Source organism: Pollicipes pollicipes, unplaced genomic scaffold (genome assembly GCF_011947565.3).
Source record: "Pollicipes pollicipes isolate AB1234 unplaced genomic scaffold, Ppol_2.1 Scaffold_2555;HRSCAF=2994_pilon_pilon_pilon, whole genome shotgun sequence".
Lineage (NCBI taxonomy): Eukaryota > Metazoa > Arthropoda > Thecostraca > Pollicipedomorpha > Pollicipedidae > Pollicipes > Pollicipes pollicipes.
Genome location: NW_023596136.1, coordinates 13,544,688 through 13,569,220, shown reverse-complemented (window position 1 = coordinate 13,569,220; position 24,533 = coordinate 13,544,688). Strand labels below are relative to the sequence as shown.

Sequence of the window (24,533 nt, the reverse complement as noted above, 5' to 3'; positions counted from 1 at the left end):
AGTTGTGTATAACACACCTATGTTTTCACCCTGTTCCATTGGCGTTCTTGCAATTCAAGAACGGTGCAAGCCAAAGTTTCGTTTCGTGAAACTGCATATCGTCCATTACCCTGTGCAGTACACAGTAAACCTCTTACCGAGTCTCCGGACTGTACCTTAGGATTAACCCTTTGTTTTCATTTCGCCTGACGCCCAAACAGCCTGGTCACAAGCGCGTCGCCGAAGTCGACTACGCTGGAGAGTGAAAGGCCCAGGAAAAGGCCCATGACACCGCCCGAGTCTGCCAGCAAGTCAACCAGCAGGTAGGACCGCCGCTCTTCAAACACCTGCTTCTGGTACGAGAAACGCAGCTGGATGTCCGTCCTTTGTCCTGCAGGCGCACGTGACGCAATGTCCAGGTTTCGATCACGCGAAAAATTAAAGACAAACAGGCTCTCCCAGATTGTCGCACCTTTCCCTACGCTCCAAGCAGACAAGGAGGCACTGCGGGGCTCCACGCCGGACATGTTCAGGGACCCCCACACTGCCAGCTCATTGTGCTGGAAAAGCACCCAGGCCCGACGCGAACAGCGCGGAGTTTTCAGCCGCGTCGGATGGCGGTACCGGCGGTTGCCGAGCACCAGTGATCATCACCGGCTCACCCGTGTTCAGCGGCTGCGGAGCTTCTGCCATCACCACCGGCTCACCCGTGTTCAGCGGCTGCGGAGCTTCTGCCATCACCACCGGCTCACCCATGTTCAACGGCTGCGGAGCTTCTGTCATCACCACTGGTTCACCCGTGTTCAGCGGCTGCGGAGCTTTTGTCATCACCACCGGCTCACCCGTGTTCAGCGGCTGCGGAGCTCCTATGATCACCAGCGGCTCACCCGTGTTCAGCGGCTGCGGAGCTCCTGTGATCACCACCGGCTCACCCGTGTTCAGCGGCTGCGGAGCTTCTGCCATCACCACCGGCTCACCAATGTTCAGCGGCTGCGGAGCTTCTGTCATCACCGCCGGCTCACCCGTGTTGAGCGGCTGCGGAGCTCCTGTGATCACCAGTGGCTCACCCGTGTTCAGCGGCTGCGGAGCTTCTGTCATCACCACTGGTTCACCCGTGTTCAGCAGCTGCGGAGCTTTTGTCATCACCACCGGGTCACCCGTGTTCAGCGGCTGCGGAGCTCCTGTGATCACCAGCGGCTCACCCGTGTTCAGCGGCTGCGAAGTTCCTGCCATCACCACCGGCTCACCCATGTTTAGCGGCTGCGGAGCTCCTGTGATCACCACCGGCTCACCCGTGTTCAGCGGCTGCGGAGCTCCTGTGATCACCAGACGCTCACCCGTGTTCAGCGGCTGCGGAGCTTCTGTGATCACCACTGGCTCACCTGTGTTCAGCGGCTGCGAAGCTCAAGCGGTCACCATCCGCTCACTCGTGTTCAGCGGCTGCGAAGCTCAAGCGGTCACCATCTGCTCACTCGTGTTCAGCGGCTGCGAAGCTCAAGCGGTCACCATCCGCTCACCCGTGTTCAGCGGCTGCGAAGCTCAAGCGGTCACCATCCGCTCACCCGTGTTCAGCGGCTGCGAAGCTCAAGCGGTCACCATCCGCTCACCTGTTCCCAGCGTCATGGCTGCGTGGGCGTCGATCGTCACGCGGCGCACCGTGCACGGCCTGGCGCAGCGGCAGGCGGGCTCGACGCTTTTCCAGGTCTCCACCAGCTGGCGGTACTGCGCCCGGGTGGCGCACGACGCCATGTCGGCCTGCGGCGATCCCCAGGACACGCTGCAGTTGGCAGGCCGTGAAGGCGGCCAGCGAGCGGCAGTCCTGCAGACACTGCAGCGGGTGTGGTGTGACTGTCCTGCACACACTGCGGCAGACACCGTGTGACAGTCCTGCGGACACTGCAGCGGGCATGGTATGACCGTCCTGCACACACTGCAACAGACACCGTGTGACAGTCCTGCAGGACACTGCAGGCCGTCCTGTCCTTACTGCAGCAGACACCGTGTGACAGTCCTGCAGACACTACAGACTGTCCTGCACACACTGCAGCAGGCACCGTGTGACAGTCCTGCAGACACTGCAGCGGGCATGGCGTGACTGTCCTGCACACATTGCAGCAGACACCGTGGGACGGTCCTGCAGACACTGTCCTGGTGCCTCCACAGCCTGTGAAACTGCGTACCGAGTCCACGGGTAGTGGAACGAATGCCTTCGCGCCGTGAAGCGACATTTTGCAGTTACCGCACCACGTTCGCATGACGACCGACCTGCAGACACCGAAAAAGAGGCACGGCAGAATAATTGTGGTCTTCGGTAGCCTGAGTAATGACCGTGCATTTGCTCGTGGCTATCCCACTCCAATATTGCTCTGTATTGAGAATGGCATGCCGTCGCGATAGTGGCCTGCGGCGAGCTGATCACAGCGATGATATGTGGTGGCCTCATGGTGGTGCCCCTGGTAACCTGATCGCGGCTGGTGGTGATGTGGTCTGTGATGATGTCACCTACGGTGATACGATCTGTGGTGATGTGGTTTATGGTGATGTAATCTATGGTGCTGTGATCTGTGGTTATGTGATCTATGGTGATGTGTCTGTGGTGATGTGATCTGTGATGATGTGATATCTAATGATGTGATCTGTGGTGATATGATCTGTGGTGATGTGATCTCTGATCATGCGGTCTGCTGTGACGTGATCTGTGGTAATGTGATCTGTATGATGTGATGTAAGATGACGCTGATATACAGTGGTACGATCTGAGGCTGGTGTGATCTGTGGTGAGGCGATCGGAATAATAGCTGTTGTGACCTGATAATCGCACTCATTAGTGGCCTGATCAGAGTGCCACTCTGCGGCGACCGTGACCTCGGCGGAGGGTTACCTGGTTGTGGTCGTAGCTGAGATCGGCTCGGCACGGGTTCTGGCGCCGGTTCACCTGGATCGTCTCCGACATCGTCAGCGCCAGCTCCTGGCTGGTGCTGTGGCGCACCAGGTGGTATGCGCTCACCAGGCCACCACCGTAAAACGTCTTGGCCGTATCACCGCCGTGCACAAACAGCTTGAAGAAACCATCCCTGCTGGCCAGGCTGCGGTGCAGGCGCAGGCGCAGGCGGAGCTCGCTGCCGTCGCCGCCCGACGGGCAGCGTCTCCAGCACGTGGCAGGTGATGCCGGGCGGGTGCCGCACGCGCCGCCAGCGGCCCCAGCCGAACGTGCCGGTGTCGCCGGTCGGCAGACAGCTCTGGCCGCTGATGGTGAGGCAATGCACCAGGACGGAGTCGAGCCGCTGCGCCGCGGCGCGCAGCACCGCCTCTGTAGTGACGTTGCCCTCGCGCCAGGCGTCGTCGAGCGCGAAGAGTACGGTGTTGTTGAGGCCGCCAGGACACAGAGTGACAGACGGCAGCGACGCGGCTGCGCTGTGCGCGGAGGTCACCACCTGATCCTCCAGGTAGTCACTCACCTTGAAGCTGAGCATGACGACCAGCAGAGTGAAGCAGAGCAGACGCAGCAGGGTGGCGACGACGGTCCAGGCGGCCGCGGCGCGCGCCTCGCGGGTGGGCGCTGACTTGGCACCGCCAGGGTCGCCCGATGGTCCGTGCATCGTCCCATGCGGGCCGCGACGTTGGCCGATCCCCGGTGCCGGGTCTGACCAGGCCGCTGGCAGACTTCAGGTCCAGAGCAGCCATCCGAGGTCTCCACCAGTGGCGCCTCTTGGTCAGACTCGTCCGTACCCGGCCTCCACGGATGACCGCACCGCCTCACGATCAGCTCGTCACGCTGACTCGTCCCGCGACTCGACCGCCGACGGCGAGTCACCTGGCTTTATGCGTAACCCCCCCACCACCAGGGAGGGACGTGGCAGCTGTGGCCAATCGAGGAACCCCTGCCGATGGAAGCGAAAACAGAGTAATCGATTGCGCTACATGTATGACTGCATGCGCCGCAAACCCGCGCTGTTGGTGGCTACTTGTCTGTAAATGAGCCCCACGACAGAGGCTCAACAAAATACGTTGGTAAAAAGGGGCTGGTAGGGACATCCGCATCAAAACAGTTGGTACTGGAACGTTTGATTTGGTAGTGTTGGATGTGTTTGTCATCATATTCGTTGGCTGGTTAAGTAACCTACTGTTTTTGCTTGAACTGTATTGGCGTTGCGAACGTTTTGTTCGTGATTACTACAATCTTAACGCCTGCTTGAACGGATGAACGCCTGCTTGAACGGATGAACGCCTGCTTGAACGGATGAACGCCTGCTTGAACGGATGAACGCCTGCTTGAACGGATGAACGCCTGCTTGAACGGATGAACGCCTGCTTGAACGGATGAACGCCTGCTTGAACGGATGAACGCCTGCTTGAACGGATGAACGCCTGCTTGAACGGATGAACGCCTGCTTGAACGGATGAACGCCTGCTTGAACGGATGAACGCCTGCTTGAATGAACGCCTGCTTGAACGATGAACGCCTGCTTGAACGGATGAACGCCTGCTTGAACGATGAAACGCCTGCTTGACGGATGAACGCCTGCTTGAACGGATGAACGCCTGCTTGAACGGATGAACGCCTGCTTGAACGGATGAACGCCTGCTAGAACGGATGAACGCCTGCTTGAACGGATGAACGACTGCTTGAACGGATGACGCCTGCTTGAACGGATGAACGCCTGCTTGAACGGATGAACGCCTGCTTGAACGGATGAACGCCTGCTTGAACGGATGAACGCCTGCTTGAACGGATGTATGCGTCAACATGTTTCGTGTACTACGGTCAATTGTGGACACCTGCCCACGCACAAAGTCCCCACACGCTCGAGTTATGAAACTTGCCATCCCATCTTAGAACCCATTCCCCCCTACCACCATGGGGAAATAGGCCTTGGTGATACCTGTAACGAACGGACTCATGGGCGTATCACCACTTGCTCACGTTCCCTTAGTGTCAGCGAACCACGCGTATTACACGGAACAGTCCGTGTAATAAGCGGCGACCCCGGCATCGCAGGTCGATTGTGATCCTCACTGCATCCGACCAGCATTAGCACCGACGGATGCCGCGGCACCGCCGCGAGCTGAGACGATCACATTCGCCGTCGTCGCAGCCGCAGGTCGCCCATCGCCAAACGACGCTATACAATACCGGGCCGATCGACTTTATTCAGGGCCCGGCATGCGACAACACCGTCATGAATCATTCATTCGGAACACACAAGTGGGCACTAGGCTTAGTTAACAATATCGTTATGGGACCGTATCGCACTAAAATTACTTTGATCCGAAGGAGCAAGAAGAAAACAACAAACAAAAACTACATCCTTGTACCTACACAGGACGTTGACAACTGAAACGTCTAAAACATGAGGAAACTTTACAAGATGCGCTGGTTGAAGGTGACATGGCGGCAAGTATTACGCACCGTCTGCCTAAAAAAAAAAAACGCACACAATGAGCCCTTCGGGCCGCAGCGACTCAACCGCCCGCTCGAGCTCATGTCTTCCGCGCATACGGTTTAGTCTGGTGCGCCGGCCTGGACGCGGCATTCGTGCGGCGCAGCGGGCCCTTCACCCTGGGCAAGTGTCTCACGTCGCGCGGCGGCGCGCTCAGGTCGAACTGGTCGGCGCCGGCCGTCATGTTCAGCAGCTTGGCCTCGATAGCCCGGATCTGTGTCTGAGCACTGAGCGGCGGCCGGCCGGCGGCCGGGGCGGTCGGCTCGGCCGTGCCGCCGGGCGGCGCCGGCTCGTGCGCCCAGCGCACGTTCAGCCGACCGCCGCCGAGCTGCGCGCCGCTCAGCCGCTGCCGCGCTCGCTCCGCCTCTGCGTGACTGCTGTACGAGATGAAGGCGTAACCGCGCGGCCGGCCGGCCAGCGCACCCTCCCGATGCAGCATGAAGTCGAACCGGGTGATGGTGCCGAGCGGGCGCGCCAGCTGTAGCAGCTGGTACTCGGCCACGCGCGGCTGCAGGTTGCCCACCCACAGACGCACCGGCTCCGCGGGCGACGCTGACGTCACGTCAACACTCGCTGACGTCACGGCGGCGGAGGCCTCCGACGTCTGCAGGGCAGCCATGGCACATACTGAAAAAATAGGGGAATGTGTAATGGCATGTACCATGAGGTATGTGATGGTCTGCCTGATGGTATGCTTTGCAGATAAGCACAGATAGAAATATACATGCAAAGGAGGCATGTGTTTATGTCAATATAAATGATATATTGGAACAAGTGATACAACATCTATGCTGAAATGATGCTGTATTCCAAGAATTATGGTGAGCAGCATGGCTCATCAGCAGGGGCCTATGACACCAGACATGCTGCTTGTAATTATATGGGGAGCATGCCCTGTAAGCATAGTACATTTGCTTAAAAAAAAGCCTTCACCATCTTAGCCTGCAGCTCTTTCATTTGAATATTGCTTTTTCTGCACTGAACACACCTCATCAGTGGTTGCAATACTTCTGTGAGGTTGGGGGAGCTGCAATCTTTGACTTTTCATATCTCATGCACTGCTACTATGCTTAATTCTATGTTAAGAAATGGGCAACACATGTTGACTGCCTGTCTATAGGCATGTGGATCTTTAAAACAATTATTTAGGTGCTAAAGATCAGGGCTCCAAGCTATGTCTTTGTTGTTTTGGGGTTTTGAGCCTGCATGCCTTTGCTCAAGTATCAGGGAGGCTGAGACTAACACTGGAGGAGCAGTGGGGGGGGGGGGGGGGGGGCAGGAAAACCCTCAGAACAGATGTAAAGTTTTATCAATGCCCTAATACACCACCTGATACCACACACTTATTATTTCTATCCAGTATAAAGTATTCTTACCCAACCTTTACCCTGTAAAGATAAAAGGCAACATAAATAAAGGAAAAAGACAGGCAATTCACCTATCCATTTAGAGTCTGCAGGCCAGCAGGCATAGGCTCCCCAAACTCACAGGGGTTTCACATACATTGGCTTTTGGGGTTTATGAACTACAAAGTCATTAAAGCATAACATTTTCTTTATACATTCTATGAACATAAAATATTGTATACCAAAACATTTAAGTACAATGACCACATGTAATGCCTAAGTGGATATAAATTAACTACTACTTGGCTGTTAAATACCAGTGGTAAGGTATAAAGGCTAAAGGGAATACCTAAATTGTGATCCAAGCAAATCCATTCATTCATCATATATTTCAGACTGATTTCCACCAGCAATGAGCAGGATCAGATCCACAGATATATGCAAAGCAGACACATGTGAAGCAAGAGCCTGAGGTACAGATAGAATATTCATATGGGAAGGGAAGGGCAGAGCTCAGTGAAAGCACATCACTATAAATTTTAACTTTATGTCTGGAACCATGTATGATGAACAATGTCTGCCAAGGTGGCAGGGGGGGGGGCAGGCCACCAAAATAACCAATTCGGTTTAATTTCTGGCAGGACAATATCTGGACCATCATTTATCAACCATCCTGAGCCGAGAAATCCAGGGGACCACAAACATATACCTAGATTGAAGTCAGCTGATTTACAATCTGAAGAAAGTTAACTTTTCTTTACACACTGGATTTTTCATCAGCAGTTTTAAATATACGAGAGCTTGGATCCTTTAACTGAATGCAATATTAAACCGACAAGTGTATACACTCTAGCAAGGCTAGCCAACTCATGTCAGGAAATGACACCAGTCAGTACTTCAGTTAAGAGATAAGCATGACTCGGAAAGTATGCTTGTTATGTTATGTTATGTTAACACAAAAGTGACAGATCAATCCGTTATTGGGTTAAAGGGCGCGTCAACTGCTTTGGTTGTAAACACCTTCATGACATGTTAAGAGTCAACAGGGTACTTACATCATTCAAACCTTAAACGCTTACCCTGAATTGACTAGCACCAATGCACAATATAAATGTTAACAATCCCGCTCTGTCCTTGGTCTGTTCAAGGCAACGCTTTATTTACATATCTACAATGTTTCACATGCATGAGACCCCCAGACCGCGGCTCCCCAGACGATCTTGCTTCAGACGCACTAATTAGTGCTTCAAAACACTTCTGTTATGATTGTCGGAGCTCAATTCTAGCGCATCTGTCACAATTGCCGAGTTCGGCTCTGCTGCCAGTATTGCTAGATAGCCTTGAGTATTGCCAAAATTGTATGTATTGGGATGCGTGTCCTTGCCTACATGTTTTTCGCTGAGATAACTGCTGCTGTTGAAGACTTCTAAGCTGCCGCTCATCCCAATTTATTCTGAGGTTAGATAGTGGTGACTCTCGTTTGTCCAGAAGGTGACACTGGTTGATAAGTAATCCTGTTTTCATAAGGCATTTCATGAGTCAAACGAATCTTGACAGATGCATTTGTATGGTTTGTGAATAAATTATCTTTTGAATGATGCTCCTAGTATAGTGTAATTTCTGACAAGTTTGTCTCTCTTCTGTGTTGATCTCTCTGGATGGCCATGTGTGTACCCTCTGCTGTGGCTTACTTGCTATTTTGTGGTATCCTAGCATCTATATTTCACCCAGGCATCATGTTGTGGCAGATGATAAGAAAGGCATTGTACTGAAACATAGCAGTAATGACCATTTCAATAATGAATTGTGTAGGCACTCATGTTGGCACATTCACTTCTTTTGACCTGGTTATAACTTAATTGTTTCTCTATTCTCGGCCATTGGATGTTTAAAAGTATGAATAACAAAGACCTCAAAAGGTGTAGCATTATGTGTATCTCAAATGACTGTTTAGCTGCTTCATTATCTGGCTCCCTGGGTAGTACCTAATTAACCAAGTTTCAGCTTTAGTTTGAAAGCAAGGCACTAGGTCTCATTCCAAGAAACATGTACCATGGTTAATATCTGTTCAGTTTCCAGCATACTTAAATATGCACTATCACCATTAAGTACATTATTACTTGACCATGAAATCTGAAATGACCTTTTTGGTCTAGAGAATGGTTGCTGTATATGCTATTCAGGCCGGTGTTGCAACATTATGGTGCCAGGTTGGTTCTGTAAAGGTCTTGTGAAAACCAGACCAGAAAACTATGCAAAACAGGTATATGTGCTATGTAAAACTCATTATATACCCCTAACATGTTTTGTTTCATTTACAATGATTCTAGCAATTTTTGTTGCAGCATGGGATCCATCATGTTATGAACAGTCCCTGACTGGCTTGGGATGCATGTTGCATATTGTAGCATGCTATGCATGGATTACTTTGCACATACCACTCATTTATGGCTTTATGGCATTCATTCAGTGTAATAAAGCTGTGTGAATTGCTTCCACAATCTGCCTGCACACTATCCATCCCCTGAATGTGCTAGATGCCAGTTGAGCACACTGCCTGACTTGGTTCACTCAGTCAAGCACAAAATCATCACTTTCCTCAACAGCTTCTGTGCACATCACCCAGTCCTTAAATGTGCTATTTGTCCATCAGGTCCACCATCACTTCATCACCATGGTGTGTGAGAAGTGCCAAAAGAAGCTGGGCAAAGTGATCACGCCGGACCCGTGGAAGTCGGGCGCGCGCAACACCACCGAGGGAGGCGGCCGCAAGGTGGGCGAGAATAAGGCGCTCACTGCCGGCAAGAACCGCTTCAACCCGTACTCGAGCACGTTCGCTCAGTGCCGCATCTGTCGCACCAAGGTGCACCAGGTGGGCTCCCACTACTGCCAAGCGTGCGCCTACAAGAAGGGCATCTGCGCCATGTGCGGCAAGAAGTTGCTCGATACCAAGAACTATAAGCAGAGCTCAGTGTGAGAAGCGTACCACGCTGTGCTGAGGGGGACCTCGACGGGTGAGCCGCGAGGCCGGGGACACGTGGCCACCCCAGCGAGGCGAGCAGCAGGTCTCAAGCTGTGTGCTGCCTGCTGTAGCATGGCGGCGCGGCGCGGCGCGGATCGCGCCTGGTGGTACGTGAGGGCCCCGGCAGAATGAGGTGGGCGACGTTCTGGACGCCGATGGTGGCATGTGGTCTGAAGCGTGTCTGTGCCAGAAGCGGGTGGTTTGGAGCGTCGTTACGACGCTGGCAGGACGGAGAGTGACGTCCGAAGTGGGACGATCTCTTACGCTGTTGAACTTATGGAGCGTGGCTCGGCCGGCCCAGGTACGTTAAGATGCGGCCAAGACCGTGGGCCGCGGGTTAGCGTGGCTTTGTGTGTTGTACTGCGACGTGTTACACAAGTGGCGGTGTCAGTCAGCTCAAGAGGATCGAGCACTCGGCAGAACGTTGTGCAACAGCCGTGTTATGCTCACTGGCTGAGAGCGCTGGTGTCTGTGACGAGGCGTGTCTCTGTGGTGGCTTTAATGGCGATGTAGTATGGACAACCACTGTTTGATAATGAGCACCAGTCTGGGTGTGTGCCAGATGCGGTTCTGCGCACTGCTTCGTCATTGAATGCGACACTGAGCTATAGTCATCATGTGTGCTGAACTTTTCAGCTGCCGGTAAAGGTGGTGTCATTTCATCCGAATCTGTAGAACATGGCGCGGACTGTCCTCGGAGTTGTGACACCAGAAACACAGAAGAAGCGTGTGGCTGGATAGCACATGGTATATGGAATTGCTCCGCCCATCATGTCATCATCACCCCGACCAAATTAATCCTTTTCCATTGTCTCGTGAAATACATGGTTATTATTAAACTCGTGGTATTAGTCTTTATTCTGACTTTTAGGTCTTAGGCAAGTTGTTCAGTGCATTTGCTAGGAATAATCACCTAGGTGAGACAGTAGTGATAGCCTTATTTCTCGAGGAGAGGAACCAGGAGAATTGAGGCGCAGATGGGTTGATATTTCGGCGACATGCCTGCATCGAGACAAAGCAGAAGTCTTGAGTCAATAGCAGACTTCTGTTGTTGCCGAAGCAGAGCTAAGCGGACTTCTGCTATTGCTATTGCTGAAATATCAACCCATCTACATCTCCATTGTCCTGTTTTTCTCCAAGCAAGAAGGCTATCACTGCTGTTTCATTTTATGTGCTGGGCTTTTATTTCGGCCTTAAAGATTTTGACCCCTCTGCGAACTTAAAAGTGTTCCAAGTCGGTGAAGACCAGAATTTCCGAAAACGCGATGAATGCAGGACGCACCGTCGTTAGAAACATGCGTTGTCAGTGCGACATGGTCCTGAGGCTACCCTGGTAAACAATCTTGTTTTCGCCGCATTTTTCAATTATTGCAAGTGGTCTGGCTTCGCCCCAATCTTACAATATGCCTGCAACTAATCGTTCAGCTTTGGTATTTGCGATGCGTTATTATCACCCAAGTATGCATATGCAAAGATCGCATGTGCCGCGGAACACAGCGAAGGCATCACACAAATTCAAGACCGCATTCAAGCGCAAAACTAAACCACCAGTATGATACCTTGCGGGATTTTTGCCTACTTCCAAATGTACCTGAACAGATTCACTAACTACGTAAGTTGCTAAGTGTATTCGTGAGGACCGTTTTTCTCCTGTTTTTCTCCGAGGAAGCGGGCTATTACTACTGTCTTGTCAATCCACTTACTAGGGAGTTCACCCCCGTAAACGCCTCGAGGAAACGATATTTTTGTTCAAGATGGGATGAGCCTGAGATATGCTTCAAATATGCCGCATTCTTTTAATCCTGGCTGAGTTCATTTGGGGAGAAACATTTACGTTTTACACCAGTCGTTCGATAGAGAATGCAGTAGTGTAGTATGGGACATGGTAAATAGAACGCAGTTAAGACCGAAATGCTGATAAGCATTAGATACAAATCGCGCCATAAAGAACGATGACAACCTATCAACAGTTGGTGGTTCAACTAGACACGTTTCCAGAGCTCGTTGTTCTGAAACATTAGTAAGTACCAGGCGAAGCTGACGTTTCTCTGGCACCCGTCATAGCATACCGTTGATGAAGTACCTACTCACCTGTTCCTTGCCACGCTGTTGGTTTCTGCTGGTGGCTGTGATGGTTGACAACTGCTGCTACGTGCATTCATCCGGAAAATATGATAAATCCTGGCGTTCAATATTTAGCACGTAATTAGCAGATGCTGACATTTAGTCGCAGAGGTCAAACACGTTTTGTACGTGTTATTCATACTTGAGACACATCATTCATGCGATAACGTTCTTTTGGTTCGTTAATGGCGAACCTTAATACCAGCAAACAATATATGCCCAGTACGAATCCCGCCAATACATTTCGACTTGGAATACTGACCCTCGGACGGTGGTGGCTATCCCGGTAGTTTGTGCGATAGACGCCTATTAAAACACGCGCCCGGATGACCGGCTAGATACCCCTCGCTCGGGTGGAGGGGGTCAATTTGACCCCCCGAGATCTCGGGAACTAAGAAAGCTAGAAACAAAAAAATACAGGGTGTGTTGACCTGTACGTGAACTCACTTTGGTCAAAGTCTGAGGATTCTAGGTCACGACAGTTGGGTCAAATAAGGTCACACAAGGTCAAATTCAAGGATGGTCTCCAAAGTGCCCTCAGCAACTAGATAACTGTTTCTAAGGAAAAGGTCACGAACTCATTTAAGATCAGAGACCTTGTTTGGCCTTTTGAAGGTCATGGTCACCAAAATCATATAAGACTGCTCTGAGGTTTACCTTTGAATAAGCGGCAAAGATTACGCTAGGCAGCATGTTCCTAAAAACAAAATGTCGATCTGGTTCATCTTAGCCCAATGACCTATTGTGACGTCTGAGAAGTCAACGGCAAAAGTACAATACGGTTCCTGTACATCAATAAATTCGAAATGAGCACCAGAAACTATCCCATACAGGAAGTCCTAGAGTAGCAAAACAGGTTGGTTTTGGCCTCGGTCGGACCTTCATACCTGGCCTTAGGTCAACTTTATTTGCTCATTCAATATCTGTGTTGCCTAAGAAAGCATCTCAGAGATATATGGCTTGTCAAACACTCCGTTGTTGCATCAGATTGAACGATTCCCTAGAAATTGCTTTCGCTAAAATCATGGTTTAAACTTGACCTGTCATAGGTTAGCAACCTTGCAAGGTACATCTAAATTGGTTATGCCAAACGATCCACTATTCAACTGTCTACAGTCGTGCAAATTTTGGCGCGGCTGCTCCGCGGCGTTCGAAAACCATGTTAACAGCCTCGACGGCTGGCGCGTGTGACGTGGCCGTTTCTAACGGCTTTTTGGACAGTGAGGCCGACAGGGTGCGGGTGCACGAGTACGAGGCGGCGGTGCACCTGCAAAGCTGGTTCCACGGGTGCCGTGTGCGGGACAGGCTGCACCAGCTGGACCTGAAGGCGGTCGTCATACAGCAGCACTGGCGGGGCTACCTGGGTCGACGCAGCTACAGGCGACTGCTGCAGGTCAGACGCGTCTCGCTGAGGCTCAGGAGTGATGTCCAGATGCCTCACTCACGTGCAAGAGTCATTCTGAAATGTTGCCGCCTGAGGGTGTTCCCGCCACAAGCGAAAAATTGGAGGAGGAATATCGCGGTTTTTGTTTGGGTGCCTTCCCTACACAATGATGTAGTCGGGATGCTTGTCGCACAAGGATTAAGAAAACGTTTCCCTTGCAGTGCGAATGGTTCCGTGCTGCCCAGCGTTTTAAGCGTGCATCTGGTCAAATTATCTGCGGTGCCCTTCAGCTATTTCCCGCCACGCAGATACCATCTGACACTGTGTGATCCTGGTGTAAAACAAACACAGCTTCGGTCCCTTCGCTTCATTGGCCTGCCACCTTTACAGCCCACCGTATCACAGATCCTGGACCTACCACGGTGTCGCTGCGAGTATGGTGTCATGGAGCCTGGATGTCCCACGCTGTTCTTACAGAATACGGTGCTACAGACTCTTGACCCCCCCCCCCCCCGCCCATGGGGTTCTTACAGCGTAGGGCACGGCAGAACTGTGGCCTTCCACGGCGTCTCTGCAGGAAAAGACACAACAAAGCTCTGATCTCCCACGCGGTCGCTGCAAAAGACGGTTCTGCAGCTTACAGGACACTGACTCTCCTTGGTGTCCCCGCAATAGATGGCTCTCCAGTCCTCTGGTCTTGCATGGGGTCCCTGAAAAAGACTTCTCTTCGGACGACTGACCTTCTCTGGTGACCCCCACCCTGCAGGCGACGGTCCTGCAGGCTCAGGCTGACTATTATCGACATCAGGCCACCCTCATCCAGAAGACGTGGCGGGGGTTCCGCTCACGTTTGTACATCTTCAACTTTGCCGAGTGGAAAGGCTACCTGACGTTTGTCGAGGAGCAGAACAACGACCTGCAGTAGGTGGTGGTGCCGGGCTGGGCTGGTGTCGAAGGGCGGGCTGGGGCGCGGCTGCTGCTGTGCCGTTGTGTGCGTGTGTGGGGGAGAGGGGAGGGGCAGCGGAGGGAGCGGACACCGTCTTCACGAACCAAGACCCTGTCCCTCAATGCAGGTACTTGGATCGGTTCAGTCAGCCGAGTTGTCGTAAAACATAAAACGTTCAAATGCTCTGCCGGCTAACGAACGACGTCTCATTTTGAGATTTGCTTTCGGGACTTGGAAACTCACAGAAAGGGGTCGTGGAATACTTTGCTAGCGCCATCGCCATTTCAGACGATATTTTCTACGCGCCGTTATACCAGCGTGTTTCGAACTTCGAAATATTATGCATGTGTTACACAAGTATTGTAAGCTGGCATGGTGCCCACCCTTTCTGGCATGCCGACAACCTAGAGATTAAGGTGTTGGGAGAAAAACTGAGTGAGCATCTTCGCACTGTAGCCGGCCTGCGGTGCTACCCAGGTGGCGCCGGTTTTGAACGGTAATCCTCGTTCGGCAGAGTGCAGTGCGGTAAGGAGAGCCGTCGGACAGATGAGGAGCGCAAGACGGTCTGCTCGTCAGAGATCCGCCATCGAAGAGCTCTGGTCAAAACTCACCACATGATCAGCACCAAAGCCATCCCTGGCGTCTACAACTCTCCCTACAGCAGGTCTGTTTCCGGACCCCCTGCGTTCGTGAAGCGACGCCTTCTGACCTTACCTGAGTGAATATCTGTTCACAGCTATGACGGCTCACCGGTGCTGCGGGGTCACAATTCATGCTCCCAGTGAAGCTGAAGGACATCTCGTCTCGTACCACAGTGACAATTATCTGATGTCACAATGTGGCGATGGACGCTTGTAGACGCTTAGTACGGTTGCGCCGTGCTATCGCCCGCTGCGCCAGTATGCCAGGCTGTTCTTGCGATCACATTACTATGGCGTGATGCTGCAGGGACAAGGTAGGCATGGAGAGGTATCTGGCCAGCATACGGTTTCCAGTGCATCCTAAGAAACCTGTCAAGGGCACCGAGGCGGCCCGCGCCGCTGATCCAGGCGCACCAAATGTGCAGGTACGGATGCCCGAAGGCGTAAAATATATGCTTCTACAAGTCCTTACGAGTTTCTGTTGTTAGGGTCTGTCCCTAGCCCCTGACGCTCCCCTGACGGCGACAGACGTCCGACAGGGTCCGTCCCCAGCCCCTGACGCTCCCCTGACGGCGGCGGCCGGCCGGCACGGTCCGTCCCCAGCCCCTGACGTTCCCCTGATGGCGGCGGCCGGCCGGTGGGGTCCGTCCCGGCCCCTGTCGTTCTCCCAACGGTGACAGACGTCCGACAGGGCCCGTCCCCGACCCCTGACGCTCCCCTGACGGCGGCGGCCGGCCGGCAGGATCCGTTCCCGACCCCTGTCGTCTTTCCAACGGCGGCGGTCGACCGGGAGGGTCTGTCCCCAATCCCTGTCGCCCTCCTAACGGCGGCGGCCGGCCGGCAGGGTCCGTTCCTGCCGCCGCTGGAGCGGCGGCAGCGCGTGGAGCAGCGCCGCGCTTGCCCCTCCCTGCGCGCCGCCGAGCCCTTCGCTCACACGGAGGAGGCGTTCAAGCAGCAGCGTCGAATGGCCGAGGTGCACCGGGTCTCAGACGAGCCGTGAGTACCTTCGGATGACTGCCGGGAGGAAGCCAGGGCGTTAGGTCGGGGACGCCTGCAGCTGTGCTGCGCTGTAGCATATGTGCGAAGTATCAGGCTGCCAGCCCCTTCCATACCATCTGAGTTGTTCTCCTTCACCTGTCGTCGTTCGCCGTCCGCTTCGCAACAAACCGCCACAAATACGGAAGCGGTTTCCGTCCACTGTATCCCCACGCCGATCTGGCCGGCTCCGCCGCCTGAGCCCTGTGTTGTGATGTCATCAGCCGGTGTCGTGACGTCATCATTCGGTGTCATGACATCACCAGCCAGCGTCTGGTCTCACCGGCAGGTTCCGCTCGCCGCCGGCGCGCGTCTTCCCGCCGGTGCTGCCGTCTGTGCATGCCGCCGTGCCGTACCAGAGGCCGCCTCAGTTCCGCCAGACGGATAGAAGTCGGTTCGTGGTGGCGCGCGACTTTCGCCGCGTCCTGCAGCCCGTGGCCACCTTCGACGGCTGTCTGTGAGGGTGGACTGGCCCCCGCCGGTTGGTCGTGGCCGACGGGGGCGACACTCGGGTTTGGTGGTCAGTCCTGCCGAAATTGTGCGCTGTGAGGTGGTAAGAAACTGTCCTGTCCTCGTCTCACTCGCACGGCATTACATGCCTTTGCTGTGTGTGACTGGTGGTGTCCCAATACTCCAGAAATCCATTGCAGAGATACACAAAACAGGAGATGTTAATTATTTGCTTTTGGGTCTGTTTATATGTTGATGTCTGAAGCCGACGCCCGAAACCAACATATTCTAATTAGAATGTAAGGCATATGATCCCCCAACAACTTCAGGGGCGATATCCTCAGTTGGGCATATTTGGTATGAGTGTCCCGCCGTGTCTGTGTCATATACTATGCTGTGGATCTTGGCCATATGTTACAGGGCCGGGTGGAGCCTTCTGTGCCCCCTTTTTAATTCCGAGACACTTCCAGATTGAACTAAGGTCTCATATGTGAGCATCTCAGTCCATGCGGGGCATATTTACGGTTGAGCCTCGGAACGGACAGGGGCGGTGCCCGGCGTCATGCCATCGCGCCTTCACCCGGTGGGCGTGTGTACAGTCTGGAAGCCACGTGAGGCCCTCCGAGCTGAGACGGATCAGTAACGGACACAGCATCGGCAGCGGTCAGTGCCGATCCGCAATGTGCTCACTCACTGTGTCATTTGAGACCACCCCGCCGCTGACGCAGTGGTGAAGTTGTTGGTACCTCGGGCGTATGACCTGGATCCCCGGACTCTGATGCGAAAGGCCAGAGTTCGAAGCCAATTTGCCTTATGGCCACAGCTAACCAACATGACAACAGTAGTCACCTAGTTCACAGAGCGTTCGCTACAAATTAGAGCGCACCCAGCGTTTCAGTGTTTCAAAACATGAAACGGTGTTTGGACTCTAGCAAACACTTTCTCATCCCGTCTGGAATTCCTTCCAGCTCAGTGCAAAACACTGCGGGGAATCTTCACGGGAGTTCCGCGTATATTACATAGTACTTGGACATCACAATGCTGGTACAGACGGTTTTATAAATACAACACCACGGTGTTCTGGCAGCAGTGGATGTTTCCACCGAACTACCGGCTTGACACATGTGTTCACTAAATAACTCGTTTCCACATACACAATGAAGGAGAAATAGGGCAGCATACCGTTGGCACTTCCGAAAACACGTTATTAACTACAACAACATTCGAAACATCGAGTCATTGTTAATCACCTTTAAGGAGGATGGCATCGTTAAAAGTCGCTCTCGAACATCGTAGCTATGATGAGAGACTAGATGTCTCCTTACTGCGCGTGGAAGTCGATCCGTTCGTGCGCGCGCAAAGTGGGCCGACACAATTGGACGCACGAGTGACAAAGCCACTTTACGTCGCGCCGTAAGGGCATATCCAAATTCCGTTTCAACTTGACGCCATTCACTCTCAATCTCCAGGACCATCAATGCAGTGGGGAGCGATACACCCATCAGCAGCCCAGCACGCTTTGGGAGGCCACTCCACCAAAGCTCACGCGAACACTGCGAGCTTGCACCTCTCGGGACTCGTTCCACCGCCGCCTCCCGCGGCACACCGTCCGTGAAATGTCGCTACTTTGACGCCACACACCGTCTGTGAAATGTCGCTACTTTGACGCCACAAAGTAATATCACAGTCGAGTTGCCACCGTTGCGGCAATAAAAGGCGCGAAGAACGGCCGCCAGCGCCTTGCGGTCGTGTCCACTGCTGCCGCCTGGCGAGCGTCGCACGAGTCATACAGGGCCGGGCGGTGGCGCCGCCGCCTGGCGGCTGGCTCCCGCGCTGGCGCCGCCGGCCGGCCGGTGGCGTGATAATGAATATGTACAAGTGACGGAGACGGCGTGTAGCACCATCTGCCGGACCGAGGCCGCACTACGTGTGGCGGATAACGCTGATAGCCGGTCTGTCCTGCGCACACGCGTTGGGCGGCCCGCCGGCGCCGTTCAGATGCGCCAGGTCGAGCGTCTGGGGCCCGTTCAGCGGCTTCTTTTCGTCGGCTCGCTCGTGCTTAGGCGTGTAGACGCTGCGGCGGCGGTGGCAGACGCACCAGAGCACGACGGCCGCCACCAGTAGCAGCACACAGGCCAGCACGGCGTACAGCACGATGTGCAGCAGGGTGGGCCGGGAGCCGCCTGCCGGGCGAGAACACGGCGGTGGCAGCTGGCTCGCAGCCGGACCGAGTGGACGACTCAAGCCGCTATACAACGTGAGCCAACGGCACTGCATGCCTGCAGCATAGTCGGCAGCAGCCTAGCCTAACTAGCCTAGCCAGTGCAGCCTAACCGCGCAGATCAGTGAGCGGCGCTTGTAACTTTGCATCAGTCAACCGAGACCCAGATAACCGCAGAAACTATTTCAACCATATCATATGGAATCATACGATTATGAAAACCAGATCGGTACAGAACGACAGAAGACATGCGAAAACAGTAATATAGGATATCCTCTTGGAAAAACGTAAGATAACGGCAGGCTAGGATTCCCAACATGGAGAAACGTGCGAGAGCGGAGGGCTCGTTCCGTGGCTCGGCCGCCGCTGGGACGCCAGGCCAGCCGCTCGGCCGGCCTGTCCCGGGCGGCGGCGGCGGCGCTGATTACCTGACTGCCGATGTACACCGGGCCGCGAGGTCTGCGTGGGCGCGTCCGGCGCCGGCACCCGAGTGCGGTGCGCTACCTTACTCGTGCCGTTCAGGAAGTGGTAGTTGCGGCGCGAGCTCGACTCGTCTGGTGGAGTGCCCACAGCCGGGTCAGGCGCAGCGCGGCCTGCTCGCATCGCGGCCGGCCGCGAAAGCACGAGGCGCAAACACGAGACCGAACACACATTTACGAGAGCAAGCAAAGCCGGGGACGTACAGCCGTCGGTGGCCGCCAAAAATGCGACAAGCCGGCAGGAAAATGACGAGCTCGCGAGCCGCCAACACGCTGGACCAGCTGACGGCGCAGCGGGGTGACCTCCGTCCACCCTTGTTGCCAAAAATCGGGTTGCATCCAAGAAACCCAGCCTCACTTTTACAGCTGCCCACGCTGTCAGTTAGAATTTGCCCTTCTGCGGGCAGCCGGTCCTCCTGCCCGCCGCGGACAAATTGTGCCGTACCTTTACAGACGGGGCAGCACTGCCCCGGCACCGGCACCGGGTTGTCGCAGGCCACCGAGCAGACCTTGCGCGCGCACACGACCACGCCCGCCTCGCAGGTGCAGCTCTTGCACGCGTCCACGGCCAGCGTCTGGCCCACCTCCAGCGTTCGGTTGTTGTACACACAGCTGGAGGTCTCCGGCGGTTCTACCGGGGGCACGGTGGCCGGTCACGGAGGATCTCCCTCGATCTCCCCCTCCCCTTCCCCCTGCTTAATACTGCCAATGCACTAAGCACCGGGGCGTGAGAACATTCCTCACGGCTGAATCTTGCACAACTCTATTCAAAGCGCAGAAACATGCCGGCAGGACACGCACAAAGCACCAACGGGCCATTTTTGCTTTACCACTCACTGGCGACCTTAGTTTTGGCCGGGGACGGCAGACAAAGAGGAGTATAGGGGACAGCCGACTTCTCCCTGCCGTCCGAAATATTTACATTAGCCATGAACGCTGGGTGAATAAGTCGAGGTAAATAAAATAAAGCAAGTAGAAACGTGCTGCCCCCCCCCCCCCCGGCATTTTCTCCAAATGAAAGACACTGCTTCAGGCTGAACACAACATAACAACTGGGAAAAGGTGTCACAACCTTTTGGTTGTGCAGCACTCTGCCCATGCCTGTGGGCCTCCACGCGACAGCCCTCCCGCTTGGCGCACCGCTGACGTACCGAGACAGTCGGGACAGCAGCTGCCCTTCATCAGCACGGGCCGCGTGCAGGCGAGCGACGGGCAGCGCTCGTGGAAGCAGTGGCTGACGCCGTCCTCGCAGCGGCAGCTCTGGCAGGCGCTGCGCCGCCAGGTGGCGCCGTCGGCGCGCGCCGGGCCAGCCGGGTCCGAGCAGGGCCGCCCGCCGGTCGGCCGCTGCTGCGCCGGCGGACAGGTGGCGCAGCAGGCGCCGGCCGGCCGCGTCGGCCGCGCACACGCCGCCGCCGGACACTGCGGCACGCTGCAGAGCACGCGTCCGGCGCGGCACAGGCAGCGCGTGCACGCGTCCAGTCGCCAGCTCTGGCCGTCGGCGTACGTGCCGCCATCCACCGCCTGGCAGACGGTGGTGTTCGGGTGGTGGGCGGCAGGCTCGGCGGCGTCTAGAAGTAGAACGGCGAGAGGTGAGGCCACGCTCTAGTCGATACTGGCCAGCCCTGAATGGCTGTGGGCCAAGCTGGTCGTCGGTATCGTCGTTGATGGTTGAGAGCTCTTTTAGAGGGCTTCCGGCTCGATAATAGCTCTTGCATTTGCTTTGAAGTTTATGAATGTTGAAGTAACATCTGGCCGTAATGGCGGTTAAGCGGGAGGGACGGATGAGCCATCTCGCGATATCGCCGCCACCTGGATCATGTGGTCAGCTTAGCTCCCACCCACACCGGGGACCCACAGCCAGCTGCCTAAGCACAAACACGTCTCACCGACAACGCGGACAGCACGCCGTTTTCCCGGTATCCCTATACCGGCCACGACACAATGGAGGCGCTATCGACAGCGGACTGTGCATTGCAGGTCACGGGTTCCCGGCCGCCTATGACGCAGCACATGGGTCATCCGCCGACGGACGCTGTCCGTGAGCCTGGCGGCCGTGACGGGCTGACCTGCGCAGGTGGGGCAGCACTGGCCGCTCCTGATCTCCGGGTGGTCGCAGCTCGGCACGGGACACGCGATGACGGCGCACAGCTCGACGCCGGCGTGGCAGTAGCACTGGCGGCAGCCGTCGTGCCACGCCTCACCCTCCGCGTGCATCGCTCCGTCTGAAACCGGGAGCGCCCCCGTCACGCGCCGCCGCCGCTGCGGCAACGAGCTGATCCCCTGGCAGACGGCGGGGCCGCAGAGAACAACACCATGAGGAGCCATGACATGTTTTGACATGTTTGTCGATGACATACTTATGGCATGGAATGTTTTGCACCCCTCTGCACAGAACTATTACAAATATGATGTCTTCATGCCATCGCTACATTGTCTGCACGGTGCTGGATTCGGCGTCATTTCTCTTACAGCTGACGTGCGGGCGCGCGCGCGGGGGGCGGGGCCTAAGATGCCTGACAAGAGCGAGGCCTGAGAGGCCTGAGGAGAGCATGGCCCAAGAGGCCTCCAGAGAGCGGGGCCGAAGCCTGAGAAGAGCATGGCCCAAGAGGCCTCCAGAGAGCGGGACCGAGGCCTGAGGAGAGCGGGGCCTGAGAGGCCCGAGGAGAGCGGGCCTGCGACCGAGACGCACGGCTCCTCAGTCACCTGGCGTGACGCAGCTGAGCCCGGCGGCCGTGGGCGGCGCCTCCTCCAGCCGACAGCGACACTCGGGACAGCCGCGTTCGTTCACCGCCAGACCGCCGGCGCAGCTCAGGGAGCAGCTCTTCAGCTTGCGGCACCGCTTGCACTTGCACCTGGAGGTGGCGTGGTGGGGTGAGTCTCGCGGACGCTGACAGGCAATGACAGGCGCTGCTGACGGCAATGACGACACTGCCGGACTTTTAGCTTTACTTGTACTTGAGAGCGTCCAAATGTCCCAACTGTGCAGCATAAATGAGATGAAATGGCTCGAAGCGAGCTAATGTGGCATTGCGGCCTACGTCCCAGTGGGTGTCCCGGACATGATCTGTCAACTGCAGCTCGACTGGTCCAGGAATTCAACCTGAAACTGTCATCGGCGTGCCGTTAGTGACTTCCGCTATTTCGTGTTCAGCCGTGTCATCAGAGGTCAGTCAGAGAAGCCCCCTGTCACACCACACGTCACGACGGCGATCTGACCTCTCGCAGCCCCCTGCCACACCACACGTCACGACGGCGATCTGACCTCTCGCAGCCCCCTGCCACACCACACGTCACGACGGCGATCTGACCTCTCGCAGCCCCCTGCCACACCACACGTCACGACGGCGATCTGACCTCTCGCAGCCCCCTGCCACACCACACGTCACAACGGCGATCTGACCTCTCGCAGCCCCCTGCCACACCACACGTCACGACGGCGATCTGACCTCTCGCAGCCCCCTGCCACACCACACGTCACGACGGCGATCTGACCTCTCGCAGCCCCCTGCCACACCACACGTCACACGGCGATCTGACCTCTCGCAGCCGCCTGGCACACCACACGTCACAACGGCGATCTGACCTCTCGCAGCCGCCTGGCACACCATAAGCCACGACGGCAATCTGACCTCTCGCAGCCGTTCGCGTCCACTTTGAAGCCGTGCGGACACCTCTTCCTGCAGCCAGCCATGCTGCGACACCTGGGCGGGTTCCTGGCCACCTCGTCGGCGGACAGACACTCGCAGAGCGGGTTTCCCTCGCCGTCCGTGCGGTAGCCGTGCCGGCACGCCACGTCACAGTCTGAAACTACGGCACCGTGACGTCATACTGGGAAGCCAGCGGCCGCGTGCCGTTACACTCTAAAACAGATAACGTGACGTCAGAGTCCGAAAATAGCGTGTGTGCGGGGTAACAATCGGACACGAATGGCGCGCTGACGTCACAGCGTAAAACCGATTGCGCCTTCTGAAACTAACATCGTCACGACGTCCCACCTTTTGGCCGTGACGCCGTGACGTCACACTACGATTCGCGGCAGCGTGATATCGCGTTATAAAACCAATGACACCATGGCCTCACGCAACGACATGGATGGCGCCGTGGAGTCACCTGTTGAAGCTAATAACGTGAAACACAGTTTAAAAACATAAATATGATATCCCAAAAGCCAGCAACGGACACCGCCTTACTATAGCATTAGTGTGCGTCTTTTCTCGGCCGCTTGGCTGGCAGATCTATATGACTCATGGCTGCCATTCTACCAAGGCAGCCTGTCACAAAGACAGAAACAGACGGGCACATCTAAACATAAGCTCACTCATTACTAAGTGTAAATTTCCGAGGCTGTGGCAGACAGAACAAGCACGGACAAGTCGCCACAGCGTCGGCACAGACTTCGTCATGCGGCTGCAACCGTACCCAAGCCAATACAGTCAGTGCAACGTAATTCAATAATTCACGAAACTAAGCCTGATGATCTCCATATTCTACAACAGACATGCAAGCTGTCCGACACGAGCGTGTGACGGCCGGCCCGAGACGGGTCTGACGACCGGCGCGAGGCGGGTCTGACGGCCGGCCCGAGGCGGGTCTGACGGCCGGCCCGAGGCGGGTCTGACGGCCGGCCCGAGGCGGGTCTGACGGCCGGCGCGAGGCGGGTCTGACGGCCGGCCCGAGGCTGGTCTGACGCTCTCTAGCGGCTTGCACACGCCGCTGTCTGTCACAGACCCGGCCACGGGAGGTAACCACCGCCAGGCCGGAGCCTGGGGAGGAGGCGGGTGGTACTGACCGTCACAGACGGGGCAGCAGCGGCCCGGCACGGTGCGCGGGTGTCGGCAGGTGACCTTGCACATGGGCCTCTGGCAGGTGTGGGCGCCGTCCACGCAGCGACACGTGGTGCAGTCGTCCTCCTGCCACTGCTCGCTGCTGCTGTGGTACTTGCCGGACGGCGAGCGGCAGCCCTCTGCCAGCGGGTGCGCAGGAGACGGTCAGGCAGGGTCGGAGGCGACTCGGAGTTGGGGAGTCAAGCACCGGCCTCATCACAGCGGCTGCACCAGTTTGAGGCTGGGGTCACCGGCCGCCGCAGACACAGCTTCGTCATGGTGGTCACGGCGAGGTCAAAGGTCAACCGACTTGCCGTTCACGAGGGGAGGTGGTGTGAAGCAAGAAGATTCGGCGTCAAAGAAGAACGTACGAGGTGAGGGTGCGCAAAGCACCCACAACGGCGGGGAATGCTCGAAACACGGCTCGCAGTGTTAGCGTTTTGGTGCATGCAGCCGGCGCAGGCCCCGACACAAACACCTGGTACAAAGTATGGAGGAAAGCGTAGTATCAACACGATAAGCGCGTGCCGGGCAATGACACCCTATCATGATAGTAGGACCAGTATAAAGCAAGAGGCATGAGTTACACTGCTTGATCATACTTATATCAGTAATGCTGTATGCTTATTCCCCATAAGCGCT

General features: G+C 55.7%; 3 protein-coding genes across 3 annotated transcripts; 2 read left to right on the top strand and 1 right to left on the bottom strand.

Annotated features, from left to right (window-relative positions):
• Positions 1-8,079: 8,079 nt before the first annotated feature.
• Positions 8,080-10,627, top strand: LOC119111506 (cysteine-rich PDZ-binding protein). The gene is made up of 2 exons (XM_037235326.1): positions 8,080-8,224; positions 9,420-10,627. Exon 2 carries the CDS (start codon positions 9,441-9,443, stop codon positions 9,741-9,743), a length of 303 nt encoding a protein of 100 aa, XP_037091221.1. The 5' UTR covers positions 8,080-8,224; positions 9,420-9,440; the 3' UTR covers positions 9,744-10,627.
• A 960-nt stretch (positions 10,628-11,587) lies between these two features.
• On the top strand, positions 11,588-16,593 carry LOC119111495 (spermatogenesis-associated protein 17). Its single transcript, XM_037235315.1, has 7 exons — positions 11,588-11,808; positions 13,134-13,305; positions 14,063-14,217; positions 14,757-14,906; positions 15,191-15,308; positions 15,728-15,879; positions 16,208-16,593. Exons 1-7 carry the CDS (start codon positions 11,741-11,743, stop codon positions 16,377-16,379), a joined length of 987 nt encoding a protein of 328 aa, XP_037091210.1. The 5' UTR covers positions 11,588-11,740; the 3' UTR covers positions 16,380-16,593.
• Positions 16,594-18,291: 1,698 nt separating this feature from the next.
• LOC119098292 (cysteine-rich motor neuron 1 protein) lies at positions 18,292-24,031 on the bottom strand (the record flags this gene model as incomplete). Its single annotated transcript, XM_037221217.1, is given in 9 exon segments — positions 18,292-18,551; positions 19,018-19,143; positions 19,514-19,699; positions 20,220-20,338; positions 20,474-20,636; positions 21,135-21,290; positions 21,772-21,920; positions 22,698-22,875; positions 23,858-24,031. Coding segments are annotated over 9 exon segments (1,401 nt in total).
• Between the last annotated feature and the right edge of the window lie 502 nt (positions 24,032-24,533).

Excerpts from the sequence above, each read along its gene's own strand:
- LOC119111506 (XM_037235326.1), top strand. The coding sequence starts at position 9,441 with ATGGTGTGTGAGAAGTGCCAAAAGAAGCTGGGCAAAGTGATCACGCCG.
- LOC119111495 (XM_037235315.1), top strand. The coding sequence starts at position 11,741 with ATGACAACCTATCAACAGTTGGTGGTTCAACTAGACACGTTTCCAGAG. Across the intron at positions 14,218-14,756 it reads GAGCAGAACAACGACCTGCA|AGTGCAGTGCGGTAAGGAGA; the intron begins GTAGGTGGTGGT and ends CTCGTTCGGCAG. Across the intron at positions 14,907-15,190 it reads TACAACTCTCCCTACAGCAG|GGACAAGGTAGGCATGGAGA; the intron begins GTCTGTTTCCGG and ends GTGATGCTGCAG.